The 17598-nt window shown below is 39.1% G+C and overlaps 1 protein-coding gene and 1 pseudogene across 1 annotated transcript in view; both read left to right on the plus strand.

Annotated features, from left to right (window-relative positions):
* GXYLT2 (glucoside xylosyltransferase 2) overlaps positions 1-17598 on the plus strand; it is a 93913-nt gene that overhangs the window by 28276 nt on the left and 48039 nt on the right. The window contains exon 3 of the mRNA XM_042927315.1: positions 2713-2844. Within this exon, the coding sequence (XP_042783249.1) occupies positions 2713-2844 (132 nt within the window). The remainder of the gene's footprint in view (positions 1-2712; positions 2845-17598) is intronic.
* Positions 4557-11193, plus strand: LOC122213612 (annotated as a pseudogene).

Raw genomic sequence — 17598 nt, forward strand, 5'->3', positions numbered from 1 at the left:
CTGAGTCTTATATTATTGAATTTCTTCTAAAACTGGGGTTAACTACTTTCTTATGTAAAGTACCAGACGGTAACTTTTTTAGGCTTTGCATGCTGTGTGGTCTCGTAGCTACTCAGCTCTGATATTCATTGTAAAAGCAGCCATAGAAATATGTAAATAATTAGGTGTGGCAGTGTTCCAATAAAACTTTTATTTATGGACACCGAAATTCAAATCTCATGTTGTTTTCACATATCTCAGAATATTACATTTGTTTTTATTTTTTTAACTATTTGAAAATATCAAATCATTCTTGGCTATGTGCTTGTGGTAGCAGGTTGGATTTGATCCTTGTACAACCAACAGCTTGCCAACGCTCATTGTACATTGTTGTCATTAGTTGCTGCATCATATTCTGTTCTGTAGACAAACCCCAGAGCTTATTTAACCAAATTGTTATTTAGGTTGTTTCCAACTTTTCACTGTCACAGACAACATTATGATAAACAACCTTGTAATAAATATTAATGTACTTTTGGAATTTTTCCTTAGAAAATTCTTAGAAGTAGAACTATGGTGTCAGTGGGGAAGCAGATAAGCATACGGAAGGATGCTCAGCATCAAATGTCCTTGGGGAACTGCAGCTGAAGACAGCGAGATACCTACACGCCTATCAGAATGGCTAAAATCCACAACACTAAATGCTATCGAGGAGGTAGAGCAACAGAAAATCTCATTGCTGGTGGGAACACAAGACAGCACAGCAACTTTGGAAAGCAGTTTGACCATTTCTTAGAAAGCTACATGGAGACTGACCATACAATCCAGCTATCAGACTCTTTGACATTTTCCCTAGATGAATTGAAAAATTGTCCACACAGAAACCTGCACATGAATGTTTATAGCAGCTTTATTTGTAATCACCCCAAATTGGAAGCAAGCAAGATGTCTTTCTATGGGTAAATGTAGAAACAAACCATTGTATATCCATACAATGGAACGTTAGTCTGCTCTAAAAAATAAATAAGCTATTGGGGCACCTGGATTTCTCAGTCGGTTAAGCGTCCGACTTCAGCTCAGGTCATGATCTCACAGTTTGTGAGTTTGAGCCCTGCGTCGGGCTCTGTGCTGACAGCATAGAGGCTGGAGCCTGCCTCAGATTCTGTGTCTCCTCCTCTCTTTGCCCCTCCCATGCTCATGCTCTGTCTCTTGTCTCTCAATAATAAATAAATGTTTAAAAAATTTAAAAAAAATAAAATAAAAAATAAATAAGCTATCAGTCTACAAAAAGACATAGGGAAAACTTAAATGCATACTGCTCTGTATAAGCAGCCAATCTGAACAGGCTATATACTGTATGATTCCAACTATATCCCATTCTGGAAAAGGCAAAACTAAGAGACAGTAAAATAATCAGTGGTTGTAGGGGTGCCTGGGTGGCTCAGTCGGTTGAGCGGCTGACTCTCAATTCTGGCTCAGGTCACTATCTTATGGTTTGTGAGTTAGAGGCCCACATTGGGGCTCCAAGCTGGCAGCTTGGAGCCTGCTTGGAATTCTCTCTCTCTCTCTCTCTCTCTCTCTCTCTCTCTCTCTGCCCTTCCCCTGCTCCTCTCTCTCTCTCTCACTCTCTCTCTGTCTCACAAAATAAATAAACATTAAATAATCAGTGGTTGTAGGAATTCAGTGGGAGGGAACGGTGAAGGGATTTTTAGGGTGCTGAAACTATTCTGTAGTGGTACATGCCTGCCATTATACATTTGTCAAAATCCGTAGAATGTACAACACAAAGAGTGAACCCTAAGATAAGCTATGGACTTTACTTGCTAACATATTGATACTAGTTCATCAATTGCAACAATATGCCACACTAATGCAAGATGTAGGTAATAGAAATGGAAACTGGGGGGTAGAGAGGGAAAGGGGGAAGGGTAGATGGGAACTCTATGCTTCCTGCTTAGTTTTTCTATAAACATAAAACTGCTCTGAAAACTAAAGCCCATTAATGAAATAACATATGCAAAGAAAATAATATATACTCATTGTAAAAGTTCTAAAGAACACAGAAGTATAAACTTAAAAAATGAAATCACCACCACCACCTCCACAGGTGCCCACATGTAACAATTCAGTGTCCATCTGTAGAGATTTTTCTCTCCATATAAAATATATATGCATATGTTTTCCAAGACAGAACTTATATTATGAAATTTCTTTTTTATTTTGCTTTTTCTAAAACCTAACTATCATAAACATTTTTCCATGCCAGAAAATATAGATCTACCTTATTTTAACTGTTAACAGTAGTCTATTGTATAGTTCTATCATAATTAATTTTCCCAGTTCGTACTTATTGGTCATTTAGTTTGTTCACAAGGATTTTTTTTTTTTTTTTATTACAAAGTAGGTTGTGTTGAAAGTCTTGTGCCTTTATCTTTTGAAGTTGGTTATTGCCAGTTTCCAAAGTGCCCTCTTGGAAGTTTACTCAAATTTATACTCCCCTTGTGTTATTTATGTACCAGCCTCCTAACACCCTTGCCAACTCTGGATGTTATCATTATTATTTTTTTTAATTCTAGCCATGGTCTTTCATTCACTGAGCACTAATAGTGGTGGTGAAGTTAGATTTTCTGTGTAAGTTGCCTGAATAGTGTCCACTTGAACATCCAGAAGCTTCAGATGTTTTCCGTATCTCTGGGGCCTAATCATCCTCTTCTTGTATTCCTTGTTTTTTAGTTACGACAGTGGCCTGACTCATATACAAAGAAGTTTGAGCACCGAATCTACCCCATCACATTTTCGGTTGGAAACCCTCAGGAATGGAAGAAATTATTCAAACCGTGTGCTGCTCAGAGACTCTTTCTTCCGGTAGGAACACGAGCCTTTAATAAGGTGTTCTCAGGAGACAATTGCTCTTGCAAACATGGTGAAATTAACTGGTGTTAAACATTTTACTTAAAGCTGAAAATGTGTTTCTCTTGGATTCTGTAGTTGATTTTCTTACTCTTCAAGATATAGAGAAAGGGTTCTTGTGTGCAAGAAGTTGTCTTTCCAGGGGCACCTGGGTGGCTCAGTTGGTTGAGTGTCCGACTCTTGATTCCGTTCAGGTCATGTTCTGACGGTTCGTGAGTTCAAGCTCCACATTGGGCTCTGTGCTAGCTGTGCAGAACCTGCTGGGGATTCTCTGTCTCCTCACTGTATGCCTCTTTTTGTCTCTCTTTCTCTCTCTCTCCCTCAAAATAAATAAATAAACTTTAAAAAAAAAAGTTGTCTTTCCACAAGATTGAGGGACTGAGAGCATCCAAAGCATGTCTTGTATTATGAGTCTTTGTGATTGTTATTACTTCTCTTATAACAATAACTATTGCCAGATGTAGCCATGCTAGGGAATAGTTCAAAAAAGGCCCAGAGTTCTGGATCAGGCTTTCAGTTTTTAATTTTTTAATTGAATGCTTTTGTTACCTTTTTAAAAATCCTAAATAGAAAAATCACTGAAGATATATCAAAAATTTTTTTAATGTTTATTTTTTTTAATTTTTAAATTTTTTTTAACGTTTTTTATTTTTGAGACAGAGAGAGACAGAGCATGAACGGGGGAGGGGCAGAGAGAGAAGGAGACACAGAATCTGAAGCAGGCTCCAGGCTCTGAGCCATCAGCCCAGAGCCCGACGCGGGGCTCGAACTCACGGACCGCGAGATCGTGACCTGAGCTGAAGTCGGCCGCTTAACCGACTGAGCCACCCAGGCGCCCCTTAATGTTTATTTTTGAGAAAAAGATAGAGCGCAAGTCGGTTAGGAGAGAGGGAGACACAGAATTCAAAGCCGGCTCAGAGCTGTCAGCACAGAACCCAAGGTGGGGCTCAAACTCATGAACTATGAGATCATGACCTGAACTGAAGTCAGATGGTTAATCATCTGAGCCACCCAGACCCCTCACCGAAGATATATCAAAACTGATGTCTGTCATGGAGCAAAGATGGCAGCTTTGACTTATGAATTGCACTCTTGATATTTGTGACAGATTTGTGCTTTTGGCAAACATTTACTTGGTGCCCATTAAGTACTAGGCCTTGGGTTAGTGATGGCAATATGGTAATGAGCAAGTTAGTGATAGCCTCGCTCCCTTGGAGTTTGAGCCTAGCAGGGCACTGGACAGGTAATTGAAAGTATGATCTATGCTGAAGTCCCATGGATATATGTAACCTGGGGTTCCACACTGGTCAGAGAAAGGTCATAGAAGATTCTTTTGGGACGTTGCATTTATGCTGAGGCATGAACACCGGAGAAGTGGGGATCACTGGGTGGCAAGGGCCTGGTTGGCAATGAGAGAGAAGAGGGTATTAAGCAGATACAGTAATATGTTCAAAGGCCCTGAATTGGGAAGGAGCATGTTTGGGATAATTAAAGAAGGTAGAGTAACCAGAACATAGAGTGAATGAAGAGGCCAGTAGCAGTTGTATGGTCTGGTCTTTGTGTTAAGGACATTGAAAAGCCATTGACTGATCTCTAGCTTGGAAGTGGCATGATCTGACTTGTGTTTTAAAGAGGACACACTAGTTCATTGCAGTGTGGACAGTGGCATGGCTAGACCAGTTGCTGATGAGGTAGGCTATGGTGGGTGCCCTAAAGATGGATTCAGAACCTCCCCAAGAAGTAGTATTTACCAGTCCTCGTGATTGGCTAGTAGTAAGCGTTGAATTTCAGGGAGAGTGCGGTGATAAGTATTTCACCCAGGTTTCTGACCTGAACAGATATTAAGGCTGATCTGTTTGAAATTGCTTATATTCAGCTATTAATGACCTTGTTATGGTTCATCCTACTAAATGGATGGTGGTCTTCGGAGAGATGGAAAAGGCAAAAGGGTGACCAGTTTTCATAGGAGGGAGATGAGTTTAATTTGGGTCCTATTTTGACTCAGAGGTGCCTGGGAGATGGCCATGCAGAAAAATCTCACCGTGTGTCGGCTTGAAATCCTAAATGGCAAGTTGGTCCTTTTAGCATTTCTTACCCAGAACCTGTGAGAAGAAAAGGGCCTGGTGGTCCTCTTGGTGTCTGTGCACGCTCACTCACTCATGAAATGGCCTGTTTGTCCCATGCCATGGACCTTCATGTGAGGTGGGATTAACCTTATAAAAGTGTGGGTAAGGAACAACTAATTTAAACTGGAACTAAAATCTGTGTGTTGGTAATATAATAACTAATTACCATGTCAGAAGATGAGAAAAAAATGTCAGGTTTCTTCTCCTTATCTCTGTTTTAGGGGGGAAAATGTATTCAAAGCCCAGGTTCCTATTGGAAAATTGTCTCTCCCACCTATCCAAAAAATGTAAGCAACCCAGTGGAGCCACATTTGAATTTTCCCTGACCTTGAGTTGTGCCTTTATTGCCACGATTAAAAAAACAAACCTACCACATGATGGTTTTCATTCATTCCCAGCTAAGTAAGCATTCCATTTTGAATGACAAATGAGTGCTGGTATTCCTTATCTGCTTTTGATAATGGAAACTAGCCCTCCTTAAAAATAATAAAGAGGGATTGTAGTTGACAGGACATTTACCTTCTCCAAGTCGTGTATCATAACAGCAGATTATGAGCCTGGCATTTTGGGGCATCAGTAGAATGTATTGAACCTCAGGGTAATTTGAAGTAAAGTCTAGGTGATGTTTTCCTTGAAATTCATCTCTGTAAAACCAAATCAAATGTATTACTGAGCCAGCAGAGTGAAGATGGAGATCCCAAAATACGAACATTCTAGCAATTGGTAGGTCAGTCGATTGAGAACCACAGTCTCACCCATATTCTGAGGCAGTGTCATCTACCCCAAGCCTGTAGAAATAAAACCCCTTCTCACATAAGATCTCACTATCAGAATAAGATCAGAGTACAAACCTGCAACCAAAGCCTATTAGTTTCTTAAGTACAATTAGTGGAATTCACATCCCACCAATTCACGATTTATGAAGTCCCAGAAACGAGTGGACCTTTAATTTTCTATTTCTGTGAATAATGGTTCTAAGAGCAGGACCATTATTAGTGCAAAGTAAGCTCCAGCTGGCTTGTACTAGTAAGCTGTCTAAGATGCATACCACTTTCAGGTAACTCAGAAGCTGAAAGTATTTAAAACAATCTGTCAATTACAAATAAATCAAATCTGTTCATTCAAATTTATCCTAGAGTACTTTTCCCTTTTCCTTTAGTGACAGCCGTAAAGCTTTCACTATGGTAAAAATAATGGAGTGTCATGAATTCATAATAACTTTCTCCCATTTAATTGGAATTACTGAGATTTTATAATGGCTCTATACATTTTGTTGCACAGTCTGCCTCCTTGATTCCAACAATCTATGTCCTCACTAATTGTGGTCTTCTGGGGACCCTAGAGATATTTAAAACATGATAGGGATCATTGAATTGCAGAATCTTCAGAGACTTTATTGGCAAATGGAATCCATTGTGGAAATTCACATTAGGTTAAGGTGCTATGTAGTTCTCACTCGAGGAGAAAGGCTCCCTTTAACAAAGTTTTGATAAATTCCAAGATTACAATAATGTCTCATGTCATTCTTGCTCCCAACACTTGGCCACAACCATCCATCTCAGAGGAAGAAGTTAGTGAAGGATATTGTCGTGAGAGGTAGGATAAAATTGCTTACATCCTTGACCTGTAAATTCTTCCTGAATTTTCTGGACATTTCGATATTTCTAACAAAGTTGACTCATCCTTTAATATTTCAAAGGCATACTATGACAAATAAATAGAAATCTTAGATTACCTAGGTTTTCTACATCACATCTCAAGTAGCAATATGTAATCTTTCCTTTTTCCACTTACAGTTTGTTAAAGAGGTTTGTAACTGGTTCCAATATTTGGAAAACTGTATACTTACAAGAAATGTTTTAATGAGTCAGCTATAAGCTAATGGACAAGAGAGGTTACCTGATTTATAAGAACTTTCTATAATTAAGGTCAGGCCTCTGTGCTATTATTAATATTATAACTCAGTGTTAGCAGTTAACATTCAGGCTTCCTTGGAACCAGTGCTTTGGACGTCAACAAATACTGACAGATATATGAGAACATATTAAAAATCCTTAGTGAGAGGAACATCTATTAGAATCACTACAAATGACGTCTCTGTATTTCATTAAACATTAAGAAGCCATAAATTATTAGGATAAGATGAGCTATCAAAAAGATCCCTTGAAAATGACCCTCGATCCCAGTTTGGTTGAACAAGATTTCCACACTCCTTATCATTTACTCACACACTATTAAAAGCTTGACATTCAGGATATTAGTTACAACTCTTGGTTACCTGTGAAAAAACTCAACTCCCAAGTAGCTAAAGAAAGAAGGAAATTTTTTGGCTTAACTGACAGTGAAATGCAGATGATCCCAAGCATAGGACTGATCTGGGGGCTCACATATGTCACCCAGGCTCTGAGTGCCTCTCCCTCAGTCCTTCCAGGGCTCACTCCAGAAGTATAATGATTGCTTGAAGCGGCCTGAGATCCAAATGCTAGAAGCTTAGCCTAGTAGAAAAAGCAGAAAAAGCAGAAAGGGTGGCTACTTCCAAAATGGTGGCAGAAGAACTCTGTGCAAATGTTCCCCAGAGAGATAGGCATAAGTGGTGAAAATTATTTTTAAAGCAACTATCTAGAATCTTTGGACATTATGATAAGGACCTAAGCAAATAAAGAAACAGATTATTCAAGAAAATCTACTAATGTAACCAAATCCAAGCTTGCTTTGCTCACTACATAACAGGCCCATAATCTAGAGGCAAGATGTTAGGGTAAGTAAAGTGACTTTATTTGGAAAGCCAGCAAACCAAGGGGATGCAGACCATTGTCCTAAAGAACCATCTCCCCTTGGCAGGAAATTTGAGCTTCTTTTATGTTTTTAGCAAAAGAGGGAACTGAGAGGGAATTGGAGTCCAAAGATGACTGATGTCTGTAGATATCTGAAGAAGGTTGTGTAACTTCTTTGTCCTTGGTCAGTGATCTTTGTGTACAGGAATCTGGTCATGTCATTCCTGTGAATGTTAAGCATATCATAGTCATTTCTGTATGTGCTTCCCTATCTCCTCAGGTAAGGTAGATTTGGGGTAGAAAGCAGTGTTTCCAAATCTTAGCCGTAAGCAAAATGTCTTTGCTGATTAACATGGCTACCTCTAGGGCTAAAGCAGGAGTTTCTAAGCTTCCATCACACTAGCAAGGGAAATAGAAGCAACATGGAGTCAGACATGCTGGTTTTCTCCCTGTTACAGTAAAACTTGGTAAGAAAGAGGGAGAGTCTGTGACATTTGAACCTCCCTCTGGTCTCCCCTTCCGACTCAGCATGATGGAATGTCAACTCTGGGCAATTCAGTCAAGAATACAGGGATCCTTTCTCCCCAGCTCCTGGTTGAGAGATACGGTATTAACTTAGGGAGGGCAGGCCATGAGGAATTCTCATCTCTACAGCTATGTATCACAGAGCTTAAATTCCAGGCAAATGTAGCCAACATCCTGGGGCTTCCTTAATTAAGAGGAAGCTGGTACCTTCATGAGAGCAACAAACTAAACTATAAGCTAGTTAGTTTACCAGGGAGAACAGGGAAAGAGACAGATAAAAAGTGCCTTCTTGGTGCCAGAACAACGTTCAAAGACTGGCCTCAATAACTATCCCTGCAAATAAGCCTAAATTGAATTGGATCAGATGGAGGAGCACTTAGTGCCTCAAAAACAATTAGCTGGCAGTTAGTGGAGGGTAATAACTGGGTGTAATACCATCAGAGGTAGACAGCTTAACAGAAAGATTAGAGAGTCAGTCAAAGAGAGGTGATAAAACCACTATCATTTCAGGATGGCTGTGTGCATGCCCCAGGCTGCACCCACTGAGGGACAATACCACAGGCTGCATAGAGTGGGTAAAGTGGACTTTCCTAAAATAGTCCAGGCAAGATTCTAAACAAATGAATAAATAAACATCAAAGGGTGCCAGGGTGGCTCAGTCAGTTAAGCGTCTGACTTCAGCTCAGGTCATAATCTTGCGGTTCGTGAGTTCAAGCCCTGCATCGGACTCTTTGCTGACAGCTCAGAGCCTGGAGCCTGCTTCAGATTCTGTGTCTCCCTCTCTTTCTGCCCCTCCCCTGATTGCTTGCTCTCTCTCTCTCTGTCAAAAATAAATAAACATTAAAAAAAATTTTTAAAAAAGAAATAAAAAAACATCAATAAGCCCTGTAGGTTGGAGTTGCTAAAATATATTATCTAAAACATCCTATCATGCTATAATACATTAACATGCTAAATACATTATCCATATTTTTTCATCAAAAAAATTTGAGGCAAAGAAACGGAAAACTGTGACTCATTCACAGGAAAAAATGCAAGCAATAGAAAATGCCTGTGATAGGACCCAGATGTCAGATTTAATAGAAAAGACTTCATCCCTTGGGGGCCAGGCCTCGCTCTGGTCACTTGATGGGGTCTCATCCCTGAGGACATAGTACAGCCCTGGGGCTCTGCTGGTGTGGGCTCAGGACCTGTGGGTACCAGCCTGATTCCTGAGGGTCTGACCAGGAGGTAGGGACCTCACCACCACTTGGGACCCCAGCTCTCCCCAGCTGTCAGTAATTAAAAGCAATCTAACACGCATACACACGCACACACAAATAACAAATGACTTCAAAGCAGCCATTATATTTTCAAGCAACAAAAGGGAACCATACTTAAGCAAAGTAAGCTATGATGACAATATTTCATAAAACTAAGAATATCGGTAAAAAGATGAAACGTATTTTTAAAAACAGCCAAATGGAACTTCTGGAGTTAACAGTTACAATGATTGAAATGAAAAGTCATTAAAGGAGCTCACCGCAGATTTGAAATTAAAGTAGAAAGAATTGGTAAATTTGCAGATAGATCAATAAAGGTCATGCAATCCAAGGAACAGAGAAAAATAATGATTAAAATTGACCAGAAACTGAGAGAAATGTGCAACACATAAAGCAAGTGAGCATATGCATGATGAGAGTGCCAGAAGGAGAGGGGAAAGAGAGAGAGGAATAGAAAAAACTCTTTGAAGAAATAATGGTTGAAAACTTGCCAATTTGATGAAAAACTATCTACCCATCAAAGTTCACAGAACTCTAAGTAAGATAAACTCAAGGAGGTCCACATGCAGACAAATCATAATAAAGATCCTGAAAGACAAGTCTTAAAAGTAACAAGAGAAAAACAACTTGTTACATACAAGGGAACTCCATTATGATTAACAGCAAATTTCTCATTAGAAACTGTGGAGGCCAGAAGGCCATGGGATGACGTATTTGAAGTGCCAAGGGGTGGGGGGAAACTGCCAACCAAAAATCTTATATCTAGCAAAACTGTTTTAAAAATGAAGGTGAGATAGGCTGTGTGCCCAACAGTCCTCTGGATCTGTTTCTTGCTTCAACGGGGTTTGGATGGAATAGACCCAGGCATGCCTCTTCTACCAGCCTCCTACCACCCTCCAAATTTTTTTCAGTCTCAACCTTCAGAGCCATCTTCTCAGCTACCCTCTGCCTCCGGGACCAGCCAACACCCTGTATTGAGCTTAGCTCCTTATTAGCAATCAAATATGAACTCTGGTTCATCAGAATTATTCCACAGAAGTGGATGCTGCTGTCAACCACCTGGTCAGCGTGGATCTACCGGCCTCCTACACCTACCTCTTTCTGGGCTTCTATTTCTGCAAAGATGTAGCTCTGGAGGGCATGGGCCACTCTTTCCACAAGTTGGCTGAAGCAGAATGAGCCTACTGAGCTGTCTCTTAAAGATGCAAAACCAGCACCGCAGCCATGCCCAGGATGTGCAGAAGCCATCCCCAGATGAGTGGGGTAAAACCTTGGATGCCATGGAAGCAGCCCTCGTTCTGGAGAAGACCTGAACCAGACCCTTTTGGATCTGCATGCCCTGGGTTCTGCCCATGCAGACCCCTATCTCTGTGACTTCCTGGAGAACCACTTCCTAGATGAGGAGGTGAAACTCATCAAGAAGATGGGCGACAAGCTTTCTAACCTCCCCAGGATGGGCTGGGCAAGTATCTATTTGAAAGGCTCACACGTAAGCATGACTACGAACTGCTCAAGCCCAACAGCCTTTGAGGGGCCCTCTGGCATCCCTGTGGTGTGGGGGCTTATGCCTGAGCCTCTTCCTGAGGCCACAAGGCAGCTTTTAAACCACGCTGGAGCTCTGGAGCCCTCTCCCAACCCTCTCCCAAGCCATGCACCAAATGGAAACAATAAAACTTTTCACAGAAAAAAAGAAGAAGAAGGAGAAGGAGAAGGAGAACGTAAAATTGAGTCATTCCCAGATAAAGAAAACTGAGATAGTTTGGTGCTAGCAGAACTGACTTATAAGCAATACTAAAGAAAGTTCTTCATGCTAAAAGCAAATGACTCCAGACAGTAATTCAAAATCACATCATAAAAAAGACCCTTAGTAAAGGCAATTATATAGAAAACATTATAATGAATATTTCTTTTCTTAGTTCTTTTTAAAGTAATTTCTGCACCCAGTATGGAGCTTGAACTCATAACCCTGAGATCAAAAGTCACATGCGTTACTGACTGAACCAGCCAGGCACTCCTATAATGAGTATTTCTTATCATTTATTCTCTTAATTTATTTTAAAAACAATTGTATAATGCAGTATGTATGTAACTGTATTGTTGGGACTGTAACATAGAAATGTAATGTATTTAAAAATAATAACACAAAGGTGGTTGGAGTTGAGCAAAGTTGTCGGGGATAATAAAATGATACCAAAGAGTAACTCAAATCCACAGGAACAAATGAAGAAAATCAGAAATGGTAGAAGAAGGTTAATATAACAAACCCCATAAATATATCCTTGTTCTCCTTCCTCTCCCAGCTTCTTTAAAACATATACAATTAATATTTGCAAATGACATATCCGACAAAGGGTTAGTATCCAAAATCTATAAAGAGCTCACCAAACTCCACACCCAAAAAACAAATAATCCAGTGAAGAAATGGGCAGAAAACATGAGTAGACACTTCTCTAAAGAAGACATCCAGATGGCCAACAGGCACATGAAAAGATGCTCAATGTCGCTCCTCATCAGGGAAATACAAATCAAAACCACACTCAGATATCACCTCACGCCAGTCAGAGTGGCCAAAATGAACAAATCAGGAGACTATAGATGCTGGCGAGGATGTGGAGAAACGGGAAACCTCTTGCACTGTTTGTGGGAATGCAAATTGGTGCAGCCACTCTGGAAAACAGTGTGGAGGTTCCTCAAAAAATTAAAAATAGACCTACCCTATGACCCAGCAATAGCACTCCTAGGAATTTACCGAAGGGATACAGGAGTACTGATGCATAGGGGCACTTGTACCCCAATGTTTATAGCAGCATTCTCAACAATAGCCAAATTATGGAAAGAACCTAAATGTCCATCAACTGATGAATGGATAAAGAAATTGTGGTTTATATACACCATGGAGTACTACGTGGCAATGAGAAAGAATGAAATATGGCCCTTTGTAGCGACATGGATGGAACTGGAGAGTGTTATGCTAAATGAAATAAGCCATACAGAGAAAGACAGATACCATATGGTTTCACTCTTATGTGGATCCTGAGAAACTTAACAGAAACCCATGGGGGAAGGGAAGGAAAAAAAAAAAAAAAAGAGGTTAGAGTGGAAGAGAGCCAAAGCATAAGAGAGTGTTAAAAACTGAGAACAAACTGAGGGTTGATGGGGGGTGGGAGGGAGGGCAGGGTGGGTGATGTGTATTGAGGAGGGCACCTTTTGGGATGAGCACTGGGTGTTGTATGCAAACCAATTTGACAATAAACTTCATATATTGAAAAAAAATAAAATAAAACACATACAATTACATGAAGTAGCAATTTTAACAGTATATTATTGGGTTTGTGACAGGTATAGATGTAATACATACAACAAAGACATCACAAAATGGAGACAAGAGAATAGAGCTATATAGGACTGACATTAGTGTATCTTACTGGAATTAAGTTAATATAAATCTGAAGCACATTTTGATAAGATATATATGGTAAGCCTGGGAGCATCCACTGAAGAAAAATATGATAAAAACAAATCACTATCTTAAAATGTTACATTAGAAAATATCCACTCAATGCAAAAGAAAGCAGTAAAGGAAGAGTACGGGAACAAAAGAGACATGAGACATATTGAGAACAAAAAGTAAAATGACAGACATAAATTCAACTATATCAATAACATTAAATGAGAGTGGATAAAACACTCCAATCAAAAGGCAGAAATTGCCAGAGATAGTTGATAAAAAAAAAAAAAAACATAATGTGCTATGTACAGGAAACATACCTTAGGTTCAAAGATACAAATAGGTTAGAAGCAAAATGATGGAAAAAGATGTCAATCAGACAGCAACCACAAGTGGCTATACTAATATCAGACAGAACAGAACTGAAAAAAAATTGCTAGAGGAAAACAGGCACATTTTATAATGCTAAAAACATTAACCGACCAAGAAGATATAACAATTATAAATATATATACAACATGAAGCCCAAACTGACAGAATTGAGGGAGAAATAGGCAGTCCACCAATAATAATGGGAGACTTTAATGCCCACATTCAATAGTGGCTTACAATAGGTAGATCATCAACAAGGAAATAGACCTGAACAACACTTAAAAGCAATTGGACCAACAGATACCTATAGAGCCCTCCACCCAAGACTGGTAGAACACATGTTCTTCTGAGTGCATGTGGAACATTTCCATCGCAGACCACATGTTAGGCCACAAAACAAGCCTCAATGAATTAAAAAGGACTGAAGTCACGTAAAGTATGTTCTCTGACCACAGTGGAATGAAATTAGAAGTCATTAAGAGAAAGAAATTTGGGAAACTCACAAATAATGTGGAAATTAAACAACACACTCCTAGATAACCAATGGGCCAAAAAAGAAATTACAGAAAAAATTAGAAAATACTTTGAGATAAATGAAAATAAGCATACCAAAACTTATGAGAGCAGCTGAAGCAGTACTTAGATGGACACTTATAGTTGTAAACTGCTACATTACAAATGAGGAAAGATTTTAAATCAATATTTTAACCTTCTACCTGATACACTCGAAAAAGAACAAGCCAAATCCAAGCAAGAGCAAGGAAGGAAATAGTAAAGATTAGAGTAAAAAATAATGAAGTAGAGAATAGAAAAGGAATAGAGGATAACAACATAACTGAAAGTTCGTTCTTTGAAAAGATCAACAAAATTGATAAACCTGCAGCTAGACTGAACAAGAGAGAAAAAGAAGACTCAAATTACTGAAGTCAGGAATGAAAGAGGGGAGATGAATACCAACATTAGTGATATAAAAAGAATTGTAAAGCAACAGTATAAAAAACTGTATGATAGTCAGATAACTTAGATGAAATGGACAACTTTGAAAATGACAGCTCAGCACAGAGCCCGAGGTGGGGCTCAAACTCACAAACGGTGAGATCATGACCTGAGCCGAAGCTGGACGCTCAACCGACTGAGCCACCCAGGCGCCTCTGGTAGAGGTCATTTCAGAGAATGAACCCCAAAGGCAAAAGTTACAGGGTGTAAAGACTGACCGTTCTGATCGTCTATTCTTTAATAATCCGTGCAAACAGTAAGAAAGTACTTTTGGGGCGCCTGGGTGGCTCAGTTGGTGAGCGTCCAACTTCAGCTCAGGACTAGATGGTTTCGTCAGTGAGTTCTACCAAACCTTTAAATAATTAATACAAATTGTTTCCAATGTCTTTCAAAAAAAAAAAAAAAATAGAAAAGAAGTAAATATGTCCCAACTCACTCTATTAGGCCACATATTAACCTGTTACCAAAACCATGCAGTGACATCACAAGATGTCAGACCAATTACAGACCAATTACTCATGAATGTAAAAATTCATGAGATGGAAAAATCCTCAACAAATACTGCCATAGAAAATCCAGCAACTCAAAAACGGATTATACACTATAGATAAGTGGGATTATCCCCAGGGATACAAAGTTGGTTTAACATAGTAAAATCAATTAATGTAATATAATATGTAAACAGAATAAAGAACAAAAAGGTCATGAATATCTCAATAGATGCAGAAAAAAACTGACAAAAGCTAGTACCCTTTATGAAAAAAACAAAACAAAACAAAACACATTCAACCCTAAGAATAGAAGAGAACGTTCTCAACCTGATGTAGGGCTTCTATAAAAACTTCACAATTGGTGTTATACTTAATGGCAAAAGACTGAATTCTTTACCTCTAAGATCAGATAAAAAATAGTTAAATGCTCTCAAAATTTCTTTTCTTTCTTTCTTTCTTTCTTTCTTTCTTTCTTTCTTTCTTTCTTTCTTTCTTTTAGGGAGAAAGACTATGCACACACACACACGCTTGCATGAGCATGGGAAGGGCAGAGGGAAAGAGAATCTCCAGCAGGCTCCACACTCAGCACGGAGCTCTATGCAAGGCTCGATCTCAGGACTGTGAGATCATGACCTGAGCTGAAATCAAGAGTTGGATGCTTAATTGATTCAGCCACCCAGACGCCCCTATGTTCTCAAAATTTCTATTCAGCATTGTAGTGAAAGTTCTAGTTGGGGCATTCAGGCAAGAAAATGGAATAGAATGAATTCTGATTTGAAAGAAAGAAGTAAAACTATCTCTATTGTCAAATGACTTCATATCGTATATAGAAAATCCTAAGGAATCAACTTAAAAAATAATTAGCATTAATACACAAATTCAGTGGGGTGCCTGGGTGGCTCAGTCGGTTAAGCATCCATCTTCAGCTCAGGTCATGATCTCATGGTTTGTGGGTTCAGGCCCCGCATCAGGCTCTGTGCTGACAGCTGGCTTCGGATTTTCTCTCCCTCTCTCTTTGCCCTTCCCCCACTCACACTCCAAGTGTCTTCCTCCAAAATAAATAAATATCAATACAAATTTAAAAAATAAACAAATTTAGTAAGGTTGCAAGATACAAAACCAAGACACAGAAATAAATTGTATTTCTAAACACTTCCAATGAGCAATCCTGAAATAAGATTAAGAAAACAATTCCATGTATAATGACAAAAATAATAAAATGCCTAAGAATAAATTTAACAAAATGAGTGTAAAATCTGTACTCTGAAAATTGTAAGAGTCGTTGAAAGAAATTGAAGAGTTAAATGGAAAGACAGCTCATGTTCATAGATCAAAAGACTTAATATTGTTAAGATGGCATTAGTCCTCAACATTGTCTACATAGTCAGTGCAGTCTTTAGCAAAATCCCACCTGACTTCAGTGCAGAAATTGACAAGCTGATCCTAAAATTCATACAGAAATCCAAGGAACTATAATGTAAGTAAACTTCTAGCCAGGCTAACTAAATAAAAAAAGAGAAAGGACACAAATTGCTATTATTAGAAATGAAAAAGGGGACATCATTAGTACAGATTTATTTTGATGGACATTAAAAGTTTAATAAAAAAAATACTAACATTTCTATGACCACAAATTTGATGTTAAATGAAATGGATTGATTCCTTGAAAGACACAAACTATCAAAACTCACACAAGAAGAAATAGATGATCTGAATAACCCTGTGCCTATTAAAGAAATTGAATCAATAATTAATACCTTACAAACAGAAAGTACCAGGGCCAGATGGGTTTGCTGGTGAATTCTATCAAATATTTAAGGACGAAGTTATACCAGTTCTCTACAATCTCTTTCAGAGGATAGAAGAAGAGGGAATACTTCCTAACTCATTATATGAGGCCACCATTGCTCTAACGCAAAACCAGACAAAACGATAATAAGGGAACTATAGACTAATTATCTCTCATTAACACAGATGCAAAAATCCTCAACAAATTATTAGCAAATCAAATCCAAAAAAGCATAGAAAATATTATACACCATAACCAAGTGGGATTTATCCCAGGTATGCAGGGCTGGTTCAGCATTAAAAAGTCAATTAACAAGGTGCCTGGGTGGCTCGGTCAGTTGGGCATCCAACTTCAGCTCAGGTCATGATCTCGCTGTCTGTGAATTCAAGCCCTGTGTCAGGTTCTGTGCTGACGGCTGGGAGCCTGGAGCCTGTTTCAGATTCTGTGTCTCCCTCGCTCTCTGCCCCTCCCCCACTCATGCTCTGTCTCTGTCTCTGTCTCTCTCTCTCTCTGTCAAAAATAAATGAACATTTAAAAAAATTGTTTTAAAAAGTCAATTAGCGTAGCCCATCACATCAACAGGCTAAAAGAGGGAAAGTACATGATCTTATTAATAGATGCAGAAAAAACAGGGGCGCCTGGGTGGCTCAGTCGGTTGGGCTGGGGTCATGATCTCACGGTGGTCCGTGAGTTCGAGCCCCGCGTCGGGCTCAGTGCTGACAGCTCGGAGCCTGGAGCCTGTTTCGGATTCTGTGTCTCCCTCTCTCTCTGACCCTCCCCCGTTCATGGTCTGTCTCTCCCTGTCTCAAAAATAAATAAAATGTTAAAAAAAATTTTTTTAAATAAAAAAAAATAGATGCAGAAAAAACATTTGATAGACTTCAACATTTATTCATGATAAAAACTGTCAGTAAACTAGGAATTAA

The sequence above is a fragment of the Panthera leo genome, chromosome A2 (assembly GCF_018350215.1).
Source record: "Panthera leo isolate Ple1 chromosome A2, P.leo_Ple1_pat1.1, whole genome shotgun sequence".
In the NCBI taxonomy this organism is placed as follows: Eukaryota; Metazoa; Chordata; class Mammalia; order Carnivora; family Felidae; genus Panthera; species Panthera leo.